This window comes from Caloenas nicobarica, chromosome Z (assembly GCF_036013445.1).
Source record: "Caloenas nicobarica isolate bCalNic1 chromosome Z, bCalNic1.hap1, whole genome shotgun sequence".
Classification (NCBI taxonomy): domain Eukaryota; kingdom Metazoa; phylum Chordata; class Aves; order Columbiformes; family Columbidae; genus Caloenas; species Caloenas nicobarica.
The window spans coordinates 1,657,206-1,681,239 of record NC_088284.1 but is presented as its reverse complement, the minus strand read 5'-3'; the positions used below and the strand labels follow the sequence as shown (position 1 = coordinate 1,681,239).

At 41.0% G+C, this 24,034-nt stretch overlaps 1 protein-coding gene across 1 annotated transcript in view; it reads left to right on the top strand.

Annotated features, from left to right (window-relative positions):
* Positions 1–24,034, top strand: part of DCC (DCC netrin 1 receptor) — a 357,209-nt gene that overhangs the window by 167,986 nt on the left and 165,189 nt on the right. Inside the window, exons 6-7 of the mRNA XM_065656469.1 lie at positions 21,147–21,301; positions 22,247–22,367. Of these exons, the coding sequence (XP_065512541.1) occupies positions 21,147–21,301; positions 22,247–22,367 (276 nt within the window). The remainder of the gene's footprint in view (positions 1–21,146; positions 21,302–22,246; positions 22,368–24,034) is intronic.

Sequence of the window (24,034 nt, the reverse complement as noted above, 5' to 3'; positions counted from 1 at the left end):
TATTAATACCATTTACATCCCGGGAGAGAATGACATTAATCTCCGCTCAGACTTTTTAGGGCCGAGTTATGAGAAAAGAAAGGACCAAGCAAGATTAAGGGAGTTTAAGGGAGGACTAAACCTGAGAGCTGGAGAAATTATTTAGCAACCCTCAGATCACCAGCTGCAAACTCTCATTTCTATCAAAATCCCGTTTCCATCACTTGGTGAGAGCCAGGAGGTCAACGCAAGAACCTCTTGAGGCAGAAGGAGTTGGTTAGAAAAGGAATTTTTGGCCTACAATTCAACAGGAAAGATGAAATTTGGGAGCCCACCTTAGCTCATGGTCTTCAAACTGGAAACTACTTAAAGAAAAAGCCAGAAGGCCCCAAATGTGGCGTCGCGTGTGGAAATTTAACTTTTTTTTAAAGAATTGTGGTACAGTGCAGCTTGGGAGCGATGGCAACAAAATAAGCGGCTGTAAAACTGTCCCTGTGCTGATGCGTGAGGTGGAAGAGATGAGATTTGCAGGAAATTTTAATGAGGTTTGTAACACGCAGAGCTGCCGAATGGAAATTCCACATCCAGGAGATGCTCCTGGCAAGAGGCAAGAGAGGAGGACCAAGAGGTTACTTATCCAAAAAATTTGATTTGGGGATTAAAATGTGGTCAAACGCTTTATTTCATCTTATGCGTGAAATTCCCCAAATTATCTAGAGCATCATGAAAACAGAGGTGGCATTGTCGTAATGTATTTTTCCTCGTGTATGGATGGAAAGAGACATTTGCAGACATCGCTCTAACAGTTTCATTTGTTCTTTTATCACCTTTTGCTACCACGGGCTGTAGAGCTTCAAGGAGATATTAAAGTAAAAGAAAATCCAAATCATCGCGAAGGTTTTGGCATGAGTATTGCGATTCGATGAGAGCAATCTGGTCTTAAACTGCTGTGATTTAAGGGCGGGAGAAATTAAGATTTGTGTTGGGCTTATTTTAATGAAATAAAACACAGTCCTCCAAAAAACCTGATGGGAAGCAACGTGTGTCCTTGTATTAGATGTCGGTGGTGGTGGCGTTATAGTGTGTTGTTTTTTTTTTTTTTTTTAAAAGATGCAATATCTCTTTAAAGTAGGCGTGACAGATGTTTTCTTAATCAAATATATCAAATATCACCATTTAAACTTCGCTTATGAAGCGATGAGGCCCAGTCGCACGATATTGCCTCGTACTTTGGTTTTGTTTTGTTAATGTGGCAATTAATCTTAGCGAAAATCGAATTCATCCCTGGGCTGCTTTTGTGCCATGATCAGTTTGTTGAAATCTAATGCAACAAATCCCCCCATCTAATCGGCTCCGTTATCTTGATGTAGAGTAACAGCAGGTTTATGGTTACAGAGCAATAAAATTATGTCTTCAGGAGCTGGGGGTAATTAATCTAATTATTGTTTTGAAGAGTACGTGTCTAACAAGGCAGATACAGTCCTTTGTTACTTATTTTTTTTGTTGTGTTTTGGGGAACATCCTAAAATCCTACACACCATTTTAAGCCCAGCCTGGTGGGCTCTCCTGACCATGGCTGAGCCTTGGTCGCTGTCGATACCAACCTACAAAGATTTTTCCTAATTTCAGTCAAAAAAGACTTCACGAAGAGGCAGTGGGCTGGTTTTTAATGCCGTTTATTCAAATTTGAGGTTGTTTTGACAGAAAGCAAAGTGCCGCAGCTTAGGCCGGGTTGCATGGGAGGGTCGTGGTTGCTGCTCAGCATCGTCTTCTTTACCTACATGTGCGACAAAACTGGCACTCAAATAAGTATTAATAACACACGGTACGATCTATATAATCCTTTAAGTACGGATTGTTTTCAAAATGGTGTGAAAAATATTGGACGCTTGTGTAGGATGGGAATTATTATGAGTCTTCTGGTGCATAGGATGGGAATTATTATGAGTCTTCTGGGCGAGCCCCAAGTCTTCCAAATCCTGTCCCTCTTCCTGGCGATGTGGTCGCCTCTCAATCTTCCCAACCAGCCGAAGGCATCAAACACGTCAAGTCTCACGATCCTCGGCTCCCGGATCATTTTTATGACGTCCCTTCATGGTCCCTCGCTCTGGTATCTCCACATCTCCCATGAAGCGGGTACCAGAACCAGGCACCGTAGGTCTCAGAAAAGCGACGTAGTCGGGCAACATCAACCCTTCTATCTCCTTGATGATCTTTTGAAACACCCGAGGTTTTATATTAGTTCTTTTTTAGCCACGACGGGTTACTAAGAGCTCACCTTGAAGCTGGGGGAGGCCTCTGGACGTCAGAGCATCACCTGAGGCCGCGGAGCGAGCGAGATGCGGGATATCGCAGCAAGTCTTTGGTCAGAGCATCAGCCCACCCTGTTTTCAAAATCCCTTTTAAACACGCCACGATATCATATCGCGATTTTCCTCGGCTTGAGCTTTTGTTTCGCTCTCTGAAAAAAGAAACCCACAACCCTGTGCGGCTTTAAAGATTAAATAACTGTGGTGAAACAGGATAAATAGATTAATAGGCTGGATTCCTTATATTAAATGACTGTAAAATGTCACTATTATGAGTAAAACGCACTAAAAAAACATTTTGGAAAGACTTCCCGTGCAGGCCGGGATCACAGTATGACAAATAACACGGTATATTTGATGTAAATAGGTTAGTGGATGGAAGGCATTTCAATAATTCAGTTTGATTGTATAACATATAATCTGCGGGAAACCAATAACTTGCCACTTAAAGAACGACTCATTCCTCTGAAAAATCTTCAATAAACATTCTGTTTAGAAGCAATTCACATTTTATGTTCCACATTTTTTTTTCCTTTCAACCTCGAATTTTTTTTGAATATTATTTTAACGAATCTGGGTAAAACTCGATGTTCTTTTCCACATTTATTTGCCCATGCTGCTTATCTCAGCCCTGTATTTATAATTCTCGCTTCACGAAAATGTAATTTCTTCGATAGCTTAACGATTTCTTCTTCCGGTGAAATAAACTGCCACAGGTAGGAAATACCTTTTTGAAACAAACCCCATTTTCAGACGGGTAATTAGGAGGATTGAAGGTGAGGCAGGGAGGGGGACACTTGGATGATTCAGGAGGTGACATTTCCTTGGGACATTCCTGCATTTTAATGATAATTTAGGTGGAGATTTTCATTCATCAGGTTTCTCCTGACACTGATGAAACTGAGAAATAGGTGATCAATGTTTTGGAAGGATGGGCCGCTCCGTCCTTTCTGTGCCACTGTCACCGGGGTCGATCTTCAGACCAAACCAAGCGCTTCATCTTTCCATCTCTACTTCCACTGATATATTCCTGATTTCTTCTCCTTCAGATCTCATCCCACCTCATGTAGGTATCATAGAATTCCATATTTAAGGGACCACAAGGATCGTCTGGTCCAACCTTTCTTGGCATAAGCCCGGCCTAGACAAGTAGGCCCAACCAGCTGAATCTTCAATGTGTCCAATGTTGGCGGATCCACCACTTCCCTGGGGAGTTTAATCCCATGGCCGATTGTTCTCGTGGGGAAAAATTCCCCTCGTGTCCTGTCAGAATCTCCTCATCGTACCCTTTAATACCGTGTTGGAGGTTGCAGAGAGTGTTTAATGCGTTCTAAATAAATAAAATCTGCACTTTGACGCACGCAACAAGGCCTGAGCTTGTTGTGCACCGCTTGGTGTCTTTGCTTTAGTAGCAGGAACAAAATTTGCCTTATATTTGCAGAATGTATCTTGCCGCGATCTTTGGGATGTATTATCCGCGTGTGCCGTCTTTTTTTTCGGTGGTAATTATTAAATATTTGCGTGCAAATGCTAAGAAATAGAAAAACGCGTCTTCCCGTCGATCGGATGGGGAAAAACACGAGTGCGCTCAGAGATTTCATCAGCGTTTCTGGTGAACTGAGAAGCACCGCTGGCCGATTTCATTCCAAGCGGTGGGATTATCCAATTTGTAGAAAAATTGAATGAAAATCTGGTGATTAACCATTTTGATTGACCGAATGGGGCATTTTGGAGTAAAGGGTAGAGGTGAAGCGCTCTGAAATACAATCTGTTTCCTACTTGTGGCATGTGTCGGTAGGAATTTCTGGCTTTAGTAGATGTTTTTCAGCGGATTATAATATTTAGCCTAATTAAAAAAAAAGATGAGGTAAATCTGTCTAAAGAATCGCGAATTTTTCAGGTAACCAGCTCTCAATTTCCCTCCGTTGTGTCCCAGATTACAGGCTTCATCTTACTTTTAAAGGTATTATTTTCATAATGTGGTGTGGTTTTTTTCCTTCAGGTATGACTGGCCATCAAAATATTTGGATTATAGGGTTTTTTTCCTCTTTCTCCGTTACATTTAATGGGTGGTAGACCAAATTATAATCTTGTTATTTTAGTTGAATTGCTTAGTTGGTGTTTAAATCAGAGGAGAATTCCATCTTGGGTTTTACTTGCCAATTTTATCAGTGACCCTTTTCTCTCTAGCAACATTTAAAAATTGTTTTCTGTTGACGATTTATGTATTTCCAGCGTATTTAAAACTTTGAGTGCTGCTCTGGCCCTCGCAAATCTTTAAAGATGGGCAGGAAGGTTTATAAGAGAACTTTTCTTGCAAAGATATTGACATTTTAATCACAAAAAGCTGTTTTCTTGGTTAGTTTTGCTTGTTTTTAATTAGCATCTATTTGCTAGAATTACTAAATGTGAGCAAAGCACATGGTTAGAAGGATGCTTAGTTTTAGGTGTACTTGGAGGATGCACATGTGCTTTTATTTTAGATAATTGTATAAAATACATACACACGCATAAGATACTGAAATTATTAAAATCTGAATTTACTGAATTTTCATATCCTTGTTATGTGTCCGGGGGACATAATTAATTAAAAAAATCTTCCATTAGAGTAGAACCTTGACTCAGTGGTGACAATAGTCTTCGAATCAGTATTTCTACCATTATTTTTTTTACCCCAGAACTGTTAATTTTAGCGATACGGTAACATGGATCAAAAAACCACTTAATTCTCTTCTGGGCTGTCCACTTTACTTAAAGAAATACCACTCCTGAGCTTAGTAAAGCTTTAGCTTATCTCATACATTCAATCGTCTGCAGGAAAAATCCCAAATAATTCATTAAGAGCCGCAGGATTCGCTCCCGTATGATTTGATTTCTCTGGGATGTACTTACTGCTTTTGAGAGGAATTGTGAAAAGCACGAGCTAAAATTTCCTTTTTATTTAATCGATTTAATTACCGTGCAAGATCTTTTCAAGTTAATAGCCGGATTGTGAGACACATACACACGCTGAAAAGTGTCCTAATACTATAAGTAGTTCCACTGAACAAGACAAGCTGTGAAAGCAGAATAAAGAGTTAAAATTTAGAAGAAGAAGAAGAAGAAGGGCAAAATATTGCTGAACTGGGCTTGGGACGCTAAAACTTTAAAAGCAGTTGTTGGGAAGGATGGTCAATAGGAAAAAAAAAAAAGATATTTTGACATCAGGGCGGTTGTATTTTTAATTATTGTAGTAATAATCCTACTTGTTTCGGGCATCTGGAATTATTTCCCCGCATGTTTTCCCAGATTTGCCCAGATTTTTCCCACATCTAGAACCCATTAGATTTATTTGTAAGCACACGTTCCATTAGGTTCGGGCTGGAAGGAGTTAATTCTCCGGTCCTCGTAGCTTTTTGATCCATACTGTATTTAAGACTGTCAAGGTATTGAAGTAGAAAATATTCGGGTTCTGCCTATTTGCTCGGACTGCAGGCAATAACAAGAATAATATTGCGCTTTGATTTTTATAGCGCTTGCACGACATGTATTTTGAAATCACTTTATATAAAAAAAAAACATAATCGATGTGTACAAACTGAAGCAAAAAACGCCAGATAAAGCGAAGTTCAGGAGAGCAAAGCTATGCATTCCCCAGGAATTGCGACCGGTGCGTTGAAAGGTGCAAGATTTAAAGCGTAATTTGGATTCTGAACCTTTGGTTAAATTTAGTAATGAGTTCTGGAGTGGGATTTTTGTGGCCAAATGTGGAAAAACCCCGAGGGGGTCTGTAAATACAGTTTTTGTTGGAAAACAATGACCTGCGAAAGGTCAGCACCCAACCTTTTCCTCACCAGCAGAAAGGGATAAATAAAGGGTTTCTTCCCTTTCTTGTGCTTTGAAAATCTCCAAGACAACTGATCTGTGGGATTCATACGGTTCCCCGATGCTTTTTTTTTCCACCTCTGTTGGAGACGATGTTGAATGGATCTGTGGTTTTCATTTGAGAAGGCGAAGACATTTTCAGCTGGACACCCCCTAAAAACCCATCGCAGGAATTGTGGTTATAAAACATCCTCAAGAATTACGAGCAAAGTTTACTAAATATGCCAAAAAAACCCCTAGATATGTTACCCATGAGTATAAAAAGCAGATTTTTAAACGTCAACAAGCAAAAAAACCACCTACGAATTTCTTGCTGATGCCGTATTTTGCACTTGTCACAAACACTGAAAAGATTTTGAGTCTCTTCAGTCACCTGAAGTTTTTTCTGGCTCTTCCATCTTCAATATAATGATTTTTACTTACGAAATGGTCTGGAAAAAAGGCGACAGCAGTTCAATAGCAAACTGTTTTGCACAGTTGTTAGAAATTTAGGGATCTTTGCTCCCATTCACCTCGGCAAGAAAAGCTGCCTTTATTTTTCTACTGCAGTTTCCTACACCAGAAGGACCATCCCTGTGTTTCATGTGCTTGTTGTCCTTCCCTTCCGAGGCCGTAGCTGAAGGTGGAGATTTATTTCTTGGCTTTCGTGTTTAGCGTCATTTGAGAAATCGGTGCGTTGTGTGCGATTGACGGAATTTTGTAATATTACTCTTCACGAAATGAAATCTTACGGAGTAGGTTGCCGCGCGCTTAAGGATACACCAGATTTGGAACACGCGGAGTCAACGCGTTAAGTCGGAGCCGTCTAGGCCTCAACGGGCTGTTTAGGCCTCGGCATTTGTTTTACCTCAAAAACAAGCACCGCCGAATGTTTGCACTCTGAAAACACGCGATGAGATCTTCAAAAGTAAATTATATATTAAAGGTCGTGTATTCCCTGTGGCTCGGGGGATGTTGACCTGCCCATGGTCAACCACGGCCTGTGTGCCCGCCGGTTATTCCGCGAACCCCAAGAGAAGTCGCGTTATCCGGTGGTTTAACTTAGGGGTGAGGAATTTGATGAGAGATGTGGTAGGGAAAATGTACAAGTGATGATTAAAATGTGAATTTTCTAGAAGTACAAAACCATAAGCGTTATTTTCTTTTGTGTCTGTAAGTCATTGCAGTCCGCTGTTGTCAAAAAACATTTGACTGGCGCGAGTGCAGAATATTCGCAGTTCTGTGGATGAGGATCGGATGGGAAATGTCTCTTAACGATGGCCTAAACCACATTTTCCTGCACAAATATTTGATCAGGTTGACATTTCTTTTTTTTCTCTACCTTATTTCCTGAATCTGTGCAAATATAATTAAAGTTGAATTAGTATTAATATTTTACAGCAAATTCCCTGGGTAGAAGGCCTGGGCAGCCTCATCTGTGGGGCTGTGATTCTGAAAAATAAATTCCATATGTAAAAATGTGGGGTTTTTTAATTTATACGTACATATTGTTAACATTTCAGTAACAAAACGGTGTAAGTTATAGTGAGAGAACATGACTAGAACCAGTCGATATGAGAAGGTAACTCTGGTAACGTTGAATAACCTGTTGGTTTCTCATTATATTATTTTTTGGTAGACCAGAGCATGTGGGTGTTTTAAGTCTTTAGGCCCATTTATTAAGTTCCCCATGTAGCCAAGGGCCTAAAATGTTGAGATTAGGTTTAGAGTTGTGATACTAAGCCGTGGTAAGATTAAATATTGTGTGTTGGAAACTGTAAATAGAAATTCTACACGAGAAGATCATCAAAGTAAGTCATTTACTTGAGAATTTGTGCGTATGAATTTAATATGTATAGATAATTGCACATACTCAATAAAACGGATGGAAAGAGAAGCAATTAAACATCTGATTATATCAGATTTCGCCTAATGAGACCAAATTAGGGTCTCACGTACATACAGAAGATTTTTGTGGCTTATAACGTTATCCACTCCAGTTTGGAACCCGCGTCGTCATCAATATCAATTTTGTGTTTAATGAGAAATAATGCAACTGCATTTAGAAGGTTTGAGGCTTCATGATTATTGGGAAAATTACATGAAAACATAGAGTGTAATATAGATAAATGTGAAATAAGTCTGGAGGCAATGAACCGAGCTCCACTGTACATGTGGCTGTAATAGGAAAATCCTTGAGACCATCGTTGGAGCTTTTTTTGCTCTTAAAAAAATAAGGTTGAAACAAGATAATTCAGGTGCAGAACAGAAGGGGTTGGTGCCATCAAATAGCAAATTTTTGTGGGTGCCTGTTGACAATTAAATCTTTTCCAAATGTCATTAAAGCCTTGTCTTCTGACCCGATCTGCTCATTCTTTCCCCAGTTTCTTTCTGATGCTTGTAAAACTTGGTGCGCAACGTCAGATATTTTCCTTTTTCCTTCATCTCGGCTTTTAATTTTCAATGAAAAAGCTTCTCAAGATGTTTTGTGGCCTTCAGTTGTGGTATTTTCTGTTATTCTAGACCTTCTTTTAAAAGGTCTCTGTTTCTTAAAAAGGACAAGCCACAAAACCTTATAAAATGACAGGAAAAAAGTGAACTAATGGAGAGTCATTTACTAAAGTGACAAAACGGATATAAACTTGTATACAGGATTCTTTCAAACCTGGTTTTCTACTCCGCATTAAGGCTCTAAAAGGTATTTTTTAGCAAATGCCGGAGATCTTCTTTCATTAACTCCAGACAGGAGAAAATGCAGGGATCCCATTTTGTACGTACATCTATTTTGTCCTGAGATGATATATAATTTTCCAAGCAGCTCTGTCACCTCTAGGATAGTAAATAACAATTTTCTTGAGTGCTAGCACCTATTAAATGGCAGAGGACATCAGCCAAAACAATTAGATATATGATATTTCACAGAACCGTGTGGAAAATTTCCTAATTCCAGGGGCAATAACACGATCTACCGGAGGAAACGGAGCCTTGACTTAAATAGTGAGCGTGAGTCCTGCTCGCGGGAGTTGCGTTAAAATAACTTTATCTCGACTTTTGCTTAATTTTCAATATCTGTTTAAGAAGAGTGATGCTGAGGTTGACTTTTGAGTTCAGGTATGGTAGAAGAGTTGCTGAAATATACGGAGTTAGTTGTATGAGTTTGTTTTCCTACCTCGATAAATGAAACACTTGAGTAAGAATCAAAACGCCTTTCATAAATGGATAAATCGTGTCCCTTACATTTCACAGATCGATAAGTTGTGTCCCTAACATTTCACAAATTGATAAATTGTCTTCCTTGCATCCCCTGAAGCGCCATGAATTTTGATTGATACACGTCATTCTTTAAAACTCAACCTGGTTTTTACGCATATTTCCATCAGCTTTTCTTTTTTTTTCCTTACCTCCGCTTTAAATAACTGTAATTTCTCTGAGACTTTCCAGGGGCAAATCTTTAAACTCTTTGTTGCAGAATAAGCCTTTTTATGATAAACCTGGTTTTCCCTTCAACGTCTAAATGTGTTAATGCTTAAGTGACAGCTGTCAGAGCAATTCATAGCGCTTAAAGTAGATGAAAATTTTGTCTTGTGCGTTAATTAAGGGCTGAGCAATCGCATGACGGATATGAGAAGCAACCCAAGACTTCCTTCCAGTCCTAGTTTCCAGGTAGCTATTTCTATAAAAATAATGAACAATTTCTTCCAATGGATGAAATTTGTTTAGCACAGAGCCTGTGCGGCCATCTTAAATTCTGCACAAACTCTCAAAGAAATAGTGAATTTTACCCACTGTCCGTGAATTAGTGGGGCCGTTTGAACAGCGGACACAAAGTATTTATTATTAAACAGGAGTCGAGAGCATTACTCGAAGTAGTAAACGCTAATCCTAGTAATACAATCGGTGCCTGCGGGTTTGGGATCACACCGGTAAGACCTTGGGCTTGTGGATTATCGCTTTTATTTCTTCTGTAAACTGCTAAGAGTACGAGAGCCGTAAAAATGATATTGCGACGTGCGCCAATCCGACGGAATGAGATTTGCACCTGGACAAGTTTAATTCCTCTTGCTGATGTTCGGGATTTTCAAGTTACCACTGCCCTTGTGAAAAAAAGGTGACATGGGTACTTGAATCATCACCAGTAATGGTGAAGGCTTGAGTTTTAATTTTTAATTAAAACCAGCCCAGTGTCCGCACTGGAGAGCATTGATTTAGTGATCAGGGAAGAGCTGCTGAGCGAGACCGAAATTCCGCAACGTGGCCCTAATTCAGCAAAACGCTCACTTAACGTTAATCTGATGAGTTATTTCAGCGACGTTAGTGGAAATAAAGGACTAAAAATGGGTTAGAACCTGTAGAACTAGGTTCAGCACCTGTAGAACTGGGCTCAGCACCTGTAGAACTAGGCTCAACTGCGAGCTGGTTTTACACTTGGAGACAAAGCTGAGCTTATCTGGTCAATACAAGGACTTCCCAAAGCTCCTTGGAGCGCTTAGAGCTTTTAGAGTCCCAAGTTGCAAATGCAATAAGCCGTAATTAATATTATTTCCTGGCCCAGCCGTGCGCTGAGAATTGCGGCAATTGTACGAGGAGAAAATAAAGGGGTCGAAATAACCAAGGGCAGCAAGATTGAATTTGAAAACGCCTTGGAGATGCTAAAGTGTGATTGTGACAGCACCACGAAAGCCGCGTGACACAACCCGTTATTTCGTGTGTCGGTATCTGTGTCCTACAGCATAGGTCACACGAGAAAACACCGATAACTCAGATAAACGTCAGGAAAATATTGGGCGGCAGCGATAATGAAATGAGCAGCTGTGGTTTTGAGGAGTCACTTTTGGTTTCACATAAATAATATCTGGAGTGTAAATTAAGACTGGGGGAAATGCATCCTCGTGTGTAGATGTTTATGCGTGTATATTTTATGAGCGGTTTCATCTGTAAGGATTGATCCACACTTGATGTGATCTGAGGAGGAGGTGGGTGATGTATCTGGAGGCTTAAACGGCACATCGGGAAAGTCTAAAAGCGCCACCTAAAACAGACACCTTCAAATATCTGATTTTAAATTCACTTGTCTAAATATATTGTATTCAGGAACTTGAAAAGAACCGGTTGAGGAAGAGTCTAAATGAGAAATGTTTCCTTTTTTTAGGTAGTTTTTGAAATTGCAGAAGACGGGAGGGGAGCTTGGAAAAGGCCAAGGGACTTGGTGGTTGGAGGCTCCACGTCGGATGAAATATTTTTATAATATTTTATGACCTGAAAGAAAACAAAGCACTGACGAAGTTCACAAATAACGCGAGCACAGATAGGTTATTTGGTGAGAGGATAAATTAATGAGGAGTGATTGATGTAGAGTAATTAGGGGAGCTTTGTACAGGTAAATGTTACGCATGTGGATGTGTACTCTGGCTTAACAAGGCCAGACTTTACTGAGAAGGCCTTGAAGGGTCAAGGCTACCGAGCGGCTGAACATCCCACCCAGCACAACGCGGCGGCCAAAACCGTCGATGGAATTTCGGGATGTAGGAAAATTGGACCCTTGAATAAAGTTGAACGTCTGGACATGAGGAGAACCTGCCGTGGAATCGCATCTGGCGTTCGAGAGGAAAATTAACGAAGTGATAAAGGCGTCGGGGGTGAACATCGCTTAAAGAATTGGGAAAGATATTTAAGATGAAAGAGCCCCTTTTATTTATTTGATTTGTCAGAGAAGGTTGGAGAGCGGTTTGATCATGGGCTGTCGCTATCCGGGCAAAGAACAGAAATCTAATAATGGAGCTTTTCAATCTACCTGACAGAGATGTGAAGAACATCCACTGTTGGAGAAGGACAAGTGTAGGCTGGAAGTTAATACTTTTTTCGTAAATGAGAATAATTAATCAGTAGAACAATGTACCAAGGGCCGCGGTGGATTTTGTATCACTCGGGAAAAAAAGAATGAGTTTCCTAAAATACACCCAGCAATTCAAAAAGTGATTAATTTGGGGAAGTCCTCTTCTGATTTATGCGTTAGGTCAGACCGGATCATCACAACAACCCTCCTGATAAGTCTGCCCCACGTGCTCTCATTTTCCCATCGGTAAAATGACAGCGAGGTATCAATCTCCTTCCCTTGGCTCTTGCAAACCTGTTAATATCTAGGAGTGAAATGCAATTAAACTATTATTATTTTTGCATCCAAGGTTAACGCGGTTGGAAGAACTGAACTGGCTGACGATAGTTGAACTCGCTCGATCCGTTCGAGCTACATTTGCGAAGTTTGCGGAGTATGAACGTTGAGATTTGGGAGCGGCGATGCGCAGATCCAGAATACACCTTCCTAATTTATATCAGGTTTTTTCCTCTATTTTAGTGGTTGCACCCAGGGAACCTGGGGCAAGAAGGTTGGAGCAAGGTCTGTACGGCAATGCCGGCAGGACAAGGTGATTCTTCTTCCCATTTTAAGAGCTTTAGTCGTGCCTTTTGGGGGAATTAATGGAAAACGAAGAGTTATGATTTGGTTCCTGGGGTCGGCGACATAGCCGCAATCTAGAGAGCAGCTGATTTATATTTTGGCGAACAACGCATCTATACCTCACTCACTTTTATTCTCGGTGACCTTGGATCGCTTCAAAGTCATTTTTTTTTTGCTCGCTAATCGAATTAGAGCTTGTTGATTCCTTTCTCTTTGATCAAAATGCAACCGGAGCAGAAGGGGGGTGGTGTAATGGGCTGCCTGGAGCTGCTTCGAGTCCCTTTTATCCATCTGCGTTTTATTTTTAATGCCGAGAACGAAGGTCATTCCATGCCAGGGCAGCCGGCACCTGCACCGAGAGCATCCTCAGCCTTCTCCATAATTCATATTCTGCCTTTGCTTCACGTTTGTGTCCACTCGGCAGGTAGGGCTGTTAACCAAATAAACCCAAATAAATCGGCCGAGCGCAGATGCTTTTAGGTTTGAAACTTGTAAATGGAGCTTTTGGACGCTTTCATCAAGACCTGGCACTGTGGGCTTTGTCTCTCCAAGGAAGACGAAATGCGTTTGATTTATTTATTTAAAGGTATGGGCAGGCAGCTACACACCCACTAACAGGCCTGATGTCTAAACCAAGAGCTGGTTTTAGGCTGATGTAGAGCGGAGGGGTTTATATTTTCCCCTCAGCGTCGTCCTGCAGTTCCTGACTCTTCCTTAATTACGTGGCGGGGCATAAAACTCGTATTATCTGTTTAAAAAGGGTCTATTTTGTTCGCCTGGCCGGGATGAGGAGCACTTGTTCCTCAGAAGAGATGGGACGCTGGATTTAGGAGAGGGATCAATGAGGATGGGAGAGCTCTGGCTTTGCAAACTTCTACCTTGGGCTGCGCAACCGGCAAGTTTCAGGAATATTTCTAGGTTTTTAAAATGGAATCCTACGCTTTTATTACTTTTTGGCAATGGCATCTTCATTTTCTGCGTTTGCTCAGTTTGCAAAGCCTTTCGCGCACGGCACAAATCCGCTTTGTTTTCCAAGGTGCTCGCTCCGAGCATCTGTCCTCGGTTTTCGTAAATGATTCGGTTGCAGTGGGAGAATTTAAAAGCTGCTGTAGTAGCCTGAATAAATGAGATGAGAATCCACCCATTATCTTACCAAATACATCAAGGGGCCCGAAAGTATCGTAAGCATCGTAACACACTGCAGTAACGTGTCCAATATTCTATGTAGTGCTGTATATAGAATAGAATTTGCAGCATGGCAAAATGAAGATTGAGGCCATACAAATATTCAAGTGGAATAACAGTTTAATGTACATTTTGGGTTGTTCCAGCAAGCGGCTTGTGCATTTTCATAACGGCTGTTGAAACGCTGTCAACTGGTGTCGTTTTTCCTTCTGAGGTAGTAGTTTGGTGACTAATAGAATGAAATTAAAGAAAGGAAAATACAGAGGGGCTGCAATACTTTTTTTATTTCGAAAAATACTTTTTCTTCTTTTTCTTACACTTAAAAAAAATGTATTTTTCTTCTCTTTCTTGTACTTCCAAGCGTGATGGGGGGCTCTCAAGATAACAAAGTGGTTTCCTTGTTCTTTTGCGGTCCATCTTCTGCCCACATGTGAACCTGGTGGAGTCTCTGGACGGACCTAGTGAGACATCGTCTGTAACCTGCAATTCTTTGGGCTTTTATTGTAGTTTTCCTACTGAATTAAAAGCGTCAGCTGGGATAAGTTTCTAAAGGCACCTTTTACGAGTAACTCCCTGCTCCTTCCCCGCAGATAAAGCCACAAAATATCCCTCCACACCAACGCTGCGTCGCAAAAGCGGGGAAAAAAAGAGTGAAATTGTGGATAACAACGACAAAAAAGCCTTTATTAGAGATCAGGACTGCTCCAGAGAGGGTAATAAACTCAAAGAGCGTTCCTGTTGCTTGCACTGTATTTTTATCTGTTTTCAGCCTTTCCAATTTTCTTGTTGATGAGGTTATAGCTGTTGCTTTTAACCTTTGATGAGGGGTGCTGGCTCATTAACCCAACCGCTCGCGAACGAGCCCTGGTGCCCACCGTGGGGCTGACGTAGCGAACAAGGTCCCGCGACTTTATAAACGCGATCGCGGCCAGAATGTGCAGATCCTGGAAAGGGTTTTCAGGGAAAAAGCCCCAGAATCAACCGGGGAAATCCACCCTGCGATGAGGCGGCTTTTTCTTCCAGCTGGAGAGGGAAGGGAGTCTTATATATACAGAAATCTCGCGGGGACGTCTATTAATTACACTGGCTTTTAATTATCTGTCACTGATACGTTACATGACCTTGAGCAAGTCATTTACTCGGGGGGTGTGTGTATCTAGCTGTAAAATGCTTGTGAATTATTTAATGTCTACAAATTGCTTGGAGATCCCCGAATGCGACGCGTTCGAGTTGCAATTATCGAGCCTGATCGCGCCGTGTGTGCCTGTGTCAGCCCGAATCGCGGCAAAGAGCCCCTAAAGAAGAAAAAAATCCTTTGCCGGTCCTTGAAATACCACGAGGAACAGGAGAGGAATGGTGGAGCATCCGGGATCAACAGTTATTTTGCTGTCTAACCACAAAAATTAGCTCTTGCGCAGGTGCATGGGAGGAAAGGATGTCGAATATTCTTGCTTTTTTTTGGTGTTTTTTTTTCTTGATGGAGATGAAGGCCGGTGCCTTTTCTTGAGTCAGTTTGGTGTATCTTGATGTTTTCCTGAAGGGAAAGAAAGAAAAAACACCAAGTAGGACCTTCTGAGACATCAGAAAGTCTTTGTGGCTTTACGTTATATTTCAGAGTTTTGCGTTCCTGTTAATGTCCGTTTAGTTTGTCCTTAGGCACGCAAGCAAAACGTTATTTAAAAAAAAAAAATACGGAGATAATTCAGCTCTATCTGCAACTTTGCGACGACCTCATTTTCTCTTTCGTGTTATTTACTCAAAGTGCAGCTAATTGTCAGTATTATATTAGCCCTCGGAAAGGCTGTTGTGTGATGCGTGTGTTCCTATTATCCCGGATATGACAGAAATAACGTTAATGCATCGAAAGATCAAGTTTGACCCAATACGCAATTATGAAACGCTCATTTGTTCCCAAGGCAGATGGGGCATGGTCAATAACTGTTGGCTCTACTATAAGTCATAAAGGCAGCAATAAAATAAAATCTTTAGGTAGTTATAAATTGACAGATATCGGTGACCTTAGTTTTCTCTTCCCAGGCTGTCGGTTATCGGGGCGTTACACGAAAAGAACATTTATTTGCATCCTGCTTCTGTGGTTTCCAGCCAGACAAACCCATTCAGCAGCTGGACCAACATTTTTACCTATTACGAGTGGCAGGGAATTTTCTATTTTCTCTTTCGATTGTTTTTAACTTGGTGGTCATACATGAGACAAAGTTTTAATGGGGAAAAAAATTCCTTTCTCCATGCGTAACTTCTATATTGGTGGTGGGGAAATCTTTGTGTTTCAGGAGTTCTCCAGGATATTGTTAAAATAACATTTTCGCATTAGGATCCATTTGAAAGACTTATACTCCTGATGTATTTAGAAACTCAGGAATTTCGCAATAAAGTAGGAGTTGATATTAACCACTTGACCATGGAAGCTTCCCTCCAAAAAAACCCGAAGTTTTTTTTTATTATTATTTTTTATTATTATTATGAGCCGCAGATTAAGCCCTTGGCAAGTTTTTAAAGCTAATTTTGAGGGAAAAGGCACATGAAACAAAGCATTTCAAAAGGATTTCTGCATTCGGAAAGAGAAGCCGGGAGCAAAGTTAAACTTTGCTTTTCACTGTTGTTTGGGGATGTAATGTAAAGTTGAATTTTTGGTTGCTCAGTTCTTTTTTCTTGGGAACTATGAGCTTCTACTGTTGTGGAGTTACGGTATAAATTGACCTCCGTGTTGAGAACTAAAGCATGAAAATAATCTAAATCATTAAATCAGACAAGTACTACCTTTGTTTAGGTGAAGAATGAAGTTTTACATGGAATAACAGCTTCATTTTTCTTGTAGTTCTTCAAGGCTGGTCTGAGGGGAGATATATTGAGATCCCATTGTCTTTCTGCCTGTCAGGCACGGAGTCGAGAGTAAAATGATACAGAGCCGTGGTAAGAGATAAAAATATCGTCGTTTTAATCCACTGGTTTTTGAGGACATGTTAGTGGAGTTTTAGCTTTTTACGCCTCATACCCTTTCCGAAGGGTTGTAACACCCGCTCATAGGTTTTTTCTTTAACTTCTTGCAATAATAACACAGGCCCTGAATTACCGTATATAACAGGGAAGAGTAGTAAATACACGTAGAGATATAAAAAAAAAAGTTAATATAAAAATCCAGTTTTTACTTTAAAATCTGGAGGAGCTCCATTGGCTTTGAGTTGGATCGTGCTGACTCGCCCTAAGGCAGCCACAACCCGGCACGTTTATTCGCTCTAATTTTATTTTAAAACCCCGATTTGCGCAAGTTAGCGGTGAAAAGCACAAGGGATATTTTTTTTAAAAAAAGATTTGAGTCTCGGAGATGACAAAGCCACCCTTTAAGTACACGCTTTTGAAATTCTTCCCGTTCCGCCGGCTGACAGGGTTGGGCGCTCGCTGACAGGATTTATCGTTCTTGGGTCAGGAGAAACACATTCCTTATTCAAACATGCAGAGAGAAGCCACTTTGCATTAGGAAACGCTGACACTTCTCTGGAGTTAAAATCGGCGGCTCTTGTCGCAAGATCAACTGGTATTTCTGAAAGCGGGGAGGTCACCCCCAACGCGCGGCCCTCAAAACCACCCGCTTGTGCCGGCGAGCGGTTCGTTAGGCCTCACGCCTGCTCGATGCTCATTACAACCAATCTTTGACATTTTGGGCCATAAATGCGGCTGCTGTGGGCCTGAAAGGGAAGAAAAAATGTTTGTTCGAAGCCAACGTTTGAGACCCAGACCCGAATCGCTTTCCGTGGCGTCGCGGAATCCTCAGTTTGGAGATGTTTAGAAGGCCGCACCGGGGCCGGAGCGGGATCTTTGCAGGAGTAAACATATTAAATAGCATTTTCAAACTTGCTTTTGCTTAAAGCGAAGCGTTCTTCCTCTCCCAGTGACATCAGGAGTCTGGCACATGGATAAATTATTTGAATTTGGATTTTGGAGCCTGTGGTACCATGTAGCGATGAACTGTCTGCCGGGGGACACCCTTGGTACCCCCCCAAGTGCTTTTACTGTAGCGCAGAGAACTTTAAATTTTTGCGTACGCTTTTATACAAAACGACTTAGCTGCCAAATCGCTCCTCTCTTGGATTTCGTTGAAGTTACATCACAAATAAAAATCCTCCCGAGTCAATAGGGTTTGCACACTGGGGTCTGTCCTGATCCTTTGTCCAAAGATGTTTAGTGAGAACTTTCGAATTCTGTTCAACCCAAAAAATCTCCTAGACATCTTCCTTTGTAGATCTCCATTAACCTTTTAGGGCTTTTTATCCCTTTTTTTGGTGCAGTATCTAGCATAAAATATCCTCGTGCATCCTGGGGCATCTTGATAGGGCTGTGTTGACATGAAATAATGAAAATATGAGTGTTTCGGAAAGTGTTTCCATCCTGATCTGGAATAAGCGTAACCTTCTGAGGTGTTATTTTAAATCATTTTTGTCTGAAGACAGAATTTTAAGGGTTTCACCCTATATATATATATAAATCCGTGAAGTTTTTTTGGGAAAAAAGTGTCTGCAGTTTGTTCAAGCCACTTTTATATTGCCCCAATTTAATCAGAAGGAACATGCAGACAACACGTATTTTTATTTCCTCTGCAACCCACCTCCCCAGCCTTCCTCACATATGCGAGCCTTTAAAATATTCAGTACCAAGAAAAAAAAACACACAGAGAGCAAATATGGCAGCGCTTGACATATATTGATACATCAAATATTTATAGGATGGATATTTATAGTGCTTGACATTTTATATATAGACGTGCAAACCTATTTCCAGTCTCAAGGTGTTACAACCGTATTTTTTAGGGTGTTACGTTGTCCTTGTTGGTTGTGTCTTACCCGTTTTTAAAACAGCATCATTTCCACCAAAGTAATTATGCAAATCACTCGCTTTAATGGTGTCCTTAGGAAAAATACAGGACACACTTTACCCCGTTATAGGAAAGGTGTTGGCGAGTGCGTTATAATTATTAAATACCTCGATTTTATGTGAAACTCATATACTGAATATAAACTATAAAAAATAAAGCATCAAGCTGTCTAGCAGTCTAGAAGAATGCCAGAAATTTTAAAAAATGGAAAAAAAGAGAGAGAAATGGGGTAAAAAGAGCAACAGTTGTGGAGGGATCAGGGTCCCGGAATGGGCACGTCAGAAAAAATAACTGGCAGGAATCTGTGAATTACAAGTCTATAAATTAATTGCAGGCTCGTGGTGACATGGCAATAAACCACCCTAACGAAGATTGAGGAGTTTATGATTTTGCCGGAGCTCTGCGAAATTATACGGTTTATAAACTACACGGATACCGGGGGTTTGTATAAATTACAGTAGGACTTCAGTGTAAAAAAAAAAAAAAAAAAAGTGTTAAAAATTAAAATATTAATGTGATTGCGCCTTATTTTCTTTTCCTTCGGGTTTTTCTTACGCAAAGAGCTTATTTCTTTTTCCTTGAGCCACACAGCAATGCTGATTCTTCATAACTCAGCCACTAAATTGTGTCTTTTATATCTCTAGTGTAAGCAATATTATTTTTTAAAAACCTCTTGATCAGCATCCTACTTACACGTGTTCCCTTATGAGTGATGCTGTAGTCGAAAAATCATCTACAAAAATTCCTGTCGGGAGCGTTTCTGAGCCAAAGGCGGCATCCAGCTAAACCTTTTCGATCGGAAATTAGGCAGCCAAGTTAATCAGAACAGCTCATCAGTTTTAATTTGCACGCGTTGGGTTTGATCGGAACTGGACTGGGAGCTTCTGAGTATCCTAAATTATTAAAAATATGATAAACGGGCATCAATCGGAGAGAGGAATCGAGAAGATGGGGCATGGGAGCAGCGCTGGAGGGGCCCAGATGCTTCTGTAAGTGCAGCTAATTTAGCTCAAAAGCAGAAGAAATTGCAAAAAATCAAGCAAACGCTGACTTAAAAACTTTGTGGTCTTGCTTTGATCTGCTTGGTTTTACGCACAAGAGACAGATTTTAAAGAAAATAAAGGTTTTTATCCAAAGGTGCTTCTGCCTCGTTAGGCGTGATCCAAGAGCTGCCGATCTCTAGGATTCTTTATTTCTTACCAAAGTTGGAAACTATTGTCAATAAGGCAAAAAAATAGAGAGTTTTAAAATTATAAAAGGTGAACCCCGAAGAACACTATTTTATCTATGCGTGAAACCACGTACGAAATATGAAGCTGGAAATTAAATCCTGAATTACCTCGTGGAGCACCAAGCGGGGGCGGCGAAAATCAGATTTTGGTCATTTAATCCTCTCAAACATGGGGCCTGAGTTCGGGAAGCGAGAGCAGCGTCGGTTCTAACATTTTTTAGCATCTGTGCAATCTATTTTATAATCGTCACGTTCTTTTCATTTCGAGGTTTGTTTTTAATATTACGGCTTAATCAATATTATAATTATAATGGGGAACGACGGCTCAAGAAATGCAATTGGATTTTTTGTGGCTGAAATGATAAGTTGTGGCTGTTACGTAAAAATTCATCTATTCGGGCTTCCTGGAACTATAGATATTAAAAATAAAGATTATTGTTCCCACCAAAATCTGACGAAATGTCTGTAGGTTCTTGCATGTGGTTCTCAGCAAAACGTGGCGGGGGCTCATTAGAAATATGTTATTAACAGTTTTCCTCCGATTGCTCATTTCCATCACCCTAATATTACAATAATGCCAAAATTAAATTAAATTAGTATATCGTATAGCAGACTGAGGAACTCTGAATCCATTAGCGTTATACAAGGCAACAGGTAATTGGTGGCTTAGTAAGAATCCGTTTTCAGCAAAGATAATTCCATTTATTTCTCCTTCCGATCACTAGGGACAGATTTCCTGGTTGTTGATGATCTCCTCATCTTCTACAAACCCAGCCAAAAGTCCTTCTTGGTTGTGTGAAAATGTATCCGCTCGAAATATTTCTAATTCTGGACCGTTTATCGGGGGACTTGTCTTGGACCCGGATGTGCCTGACGCGGCGAGAAGTTTTACGGACGCACTTGGCGTCTTATCCTTGGAAATGAGGGAGTTTTTATTACTCTTGTACTCACTTAGGGAGAATTATATGTATATTTTGTTACACATAAATCTTCCATGTCTTCTAAATTGAGCTTTTAATTCTTTCATTTGGCAAAAACCCTGTTAGCATCAACCGCCGGAGTGTATTTTCTAGAAAAAACGCTTTTCCTACTATTTAATATTTAATGAGCTCAGGGTTGAAGAGAATAATTTGAATTACAGATATGTTTTCTATTTATGTCTAATATTCTTCAGCCTTATCGAAACGATTTACTTGCTAAGCCTTAATTTATACCCTCTCGCTGCCACGTTCATGTTTTCCCCCCGTCTTTTTGCAGTTCCCCCGTGGTTTCTGGTTCGCCCGTCGAATCTTTACGCCTACGAGAGCACGGACATCGAGTTCGAATGCGCCGTGTCGGGGAAGCCGGTTCCTACGGTGGAGTGGATCAAGAACGGAGAAGTCGTCATTCCTAGCGATTATTTTCAGATTGTGGTAATTATCTGCCTTTTACCTATTAGAATTACTAATTTTAAAATTTTTTTTCCCAATCGTTGCCTTCATAAACTTCCTGGTCTTCCCAAAGGAGGCGGACTCAGTTTTATTTTCTAATACAAACAAGGCACGTTGCGTTGAGATGCGTCAGGTCAAGTAGGTTGACATTGTCTCCCGGTTTTATATTAAAACAAGGTCTTTTTATGGAGAAGTGACAGTGTCAGCTCATACTCTGAGCTGCTACTAATAATATTTTTTTACCACATGTTAGTGACGTCACTTATCGTTGTCTTTTGTGACCAAAATGAGGAGATCTTTTCTCCAAAGAAGTAGTACTTGGTCACAGTGAGTTAGAAATATACAGGTTATTTGCCATAATTACAAGTTTTCAAAGACAATTATTATGGTCTCTACCCCAAAGTAACATCTTAATCCAGGACTCCGACCTCTTGTAGCTTAAATGTCATGAGAACACAAGATGTGGCTTTGACCAAGATGCAGTTTGGTTCAGCGCTGTCTAATTTTTTTATCTCGATAACAAATAATACTGATCGTGATCGTGTCTTTTAATTACCGGCCACAAAAAAGATCATCTTTCTGATGTCGTTTTCACACAGGGTAGACTTACTCTGCCGTATACAATAGGAACGGACCCTGCGCGAGGAAGTGGATTCGCCCTTGGGCCGTAGGCCCCAAAATAAAATAAAATAAAATAAAATCAACCACAAAGACCATGAGATGTCAATAGATTCCTGATGAAAGGGCTTGTGGTTCGAGCCCTCCAAGGACCAGGACTATGTGACCTGGAGCTGAGATTCCACAGAATGAACCACGTTTCACAGAACAGCTGTTCCGCGAAGGCTTTCTAAGCCACGTTCGCTTTGGCTGGCGTTTTTCTAATTAATTCTCTCCGTTTCCTTTCTTTTTCTTTTCCTTTCTCTCTAGGGTGGCAGCAACTTACGGATTCTGGGCTTGGTAAAGTCAGATGAAGGTTTTTATCAGTGTGTAGCTGAAAATGAAGCTGGAAACGCACAGGCCAGCGCACAGCTAATCATCCCGGAGCCGGGTAAGATGCAAAGGGCACAGAGAATTGTAGATGTAATTAATGCTATTAACATAAAAATCCCAAATGAGCAGCTACTATCCTTTACTCCCTCTTACTTATCCAGCTGGCTGGCTGGAGTTAACAGCGTGTCCAGGCATTTTGTTCGCTGGCAAATACAAATTCTGGCCTTGTCCTAGAAATGACTCCGGAGGCCGAGTAAACCGCGTGAAAAGCCAACGGCAAAGTCTTACTGTCTATGGTGGGTTTAATCCTACCTAAAAATATGAAAAATTGATCATAAAGGAGGGAGCTGATGGCGCAAAGTAGTCGGTAAGCAGCAGATAATTCTGTATTAACCTGTCGTAGAATATTTGTCTCGGGGAAAGAGGAGAAAAAAGAAAGAACAGCTTGTCGGTGGGTTATCAAGTGCAGCCAACTGTTGAGATCAGATTTGTGTCTGCGTGCTGGAAGGATGGAGATTTTTGTTGTCGTGGCTCCGAAATTAATAGGTGTTTGGTTTTACGGCCCGCACTGTGCAGCGTCATGGGTGTTTACTGCTTTATGGGGTTTTAAGTAACAGAAAGATGTCTTCATCTTCAGCTGGACGGTGTGTAAAACGGGGATAAAAGCCTTTCCAACCCTCTGGCTTGTAAATGATTAATGACCCGCGGGTTACACTTGCTGCTTCTCGTGGATTACGGCGCTAAGATGAGAACAGGAGAATGCTCTGAAGCGTTGGTCGGGTTCCGATTTGGATTGGGAAGAGCAGAAACTTGGGAGCCCCCAAATAGTCGAGCCAGTCCTACTGAGATCGATTAACCGGCCTGATAGCGCGTACCGTAGAATTTCTCTGAAAAGTTTCCATGCAGCGTCGGTGTGAAGTTTTAAGGCTTTGCCAAAAATCTGCCCTGCTGGAAATCAAGAAATAAGGATGAATATGGTCCTCTCCATGCAGATGCTAAAGGTAAATTGAGACAAGAACAGGGCTGAGCTTTCTCCCTCTGTTCTCTGTCTCGGTCCCAAATGAACGTGGATTTTGCACATCTTCTAAACTCACCTCCCTCTTCTTCCTTCTCCTTTGGGATTCAGCATCTTCTTTATAAGCCTTTTCTCTTTATTTTCTCCCTCTTTCCTAGCTGCTCGTGCCGTGAAACTGTGCAGCTTAGCGGGAGATCAGGGAAGGGGGTAATGGAGGAGAAATGTGATGTCCATAGAGTCGTCGTCGTCGTCGTCATCATCATTATTACTATTATTATTATTATTATTGTTATTATCTTTCTCCTGCTAGCGTGACCCTCAGCCTGGGCTCCCTCCTCTGCAGGGCTAATCGCCTTAATGAGGTTGGTGGTTGGGTTTTGGGATCAAAAAGCAGATATTTAGTCGGGTCTTCGCTTTGCTGGATCTGGCCAGGTGAGCGTTTCCCTCTGCGCGGTCACCAGAGGTGGCGATGAGGTTATTTCCCCGTAGGGATAAACGTGAAAATAGGATGGCACTTACAAACAAGGTTTCCCCGGCACAAAAAAAGCTCAATCTCATATTCAATTCATGTGCTCGGATTATATTTCCAACTGGAACCAGGATAACTCATCGCTGCTCCCGACTTGTCATTGCTGGCAGTAAATTTTCCGCTCCGCGTCAGTGTTTATTGTGTTCGGCGTTGGATTAAAATTAAAATAGAAGCAAATGGG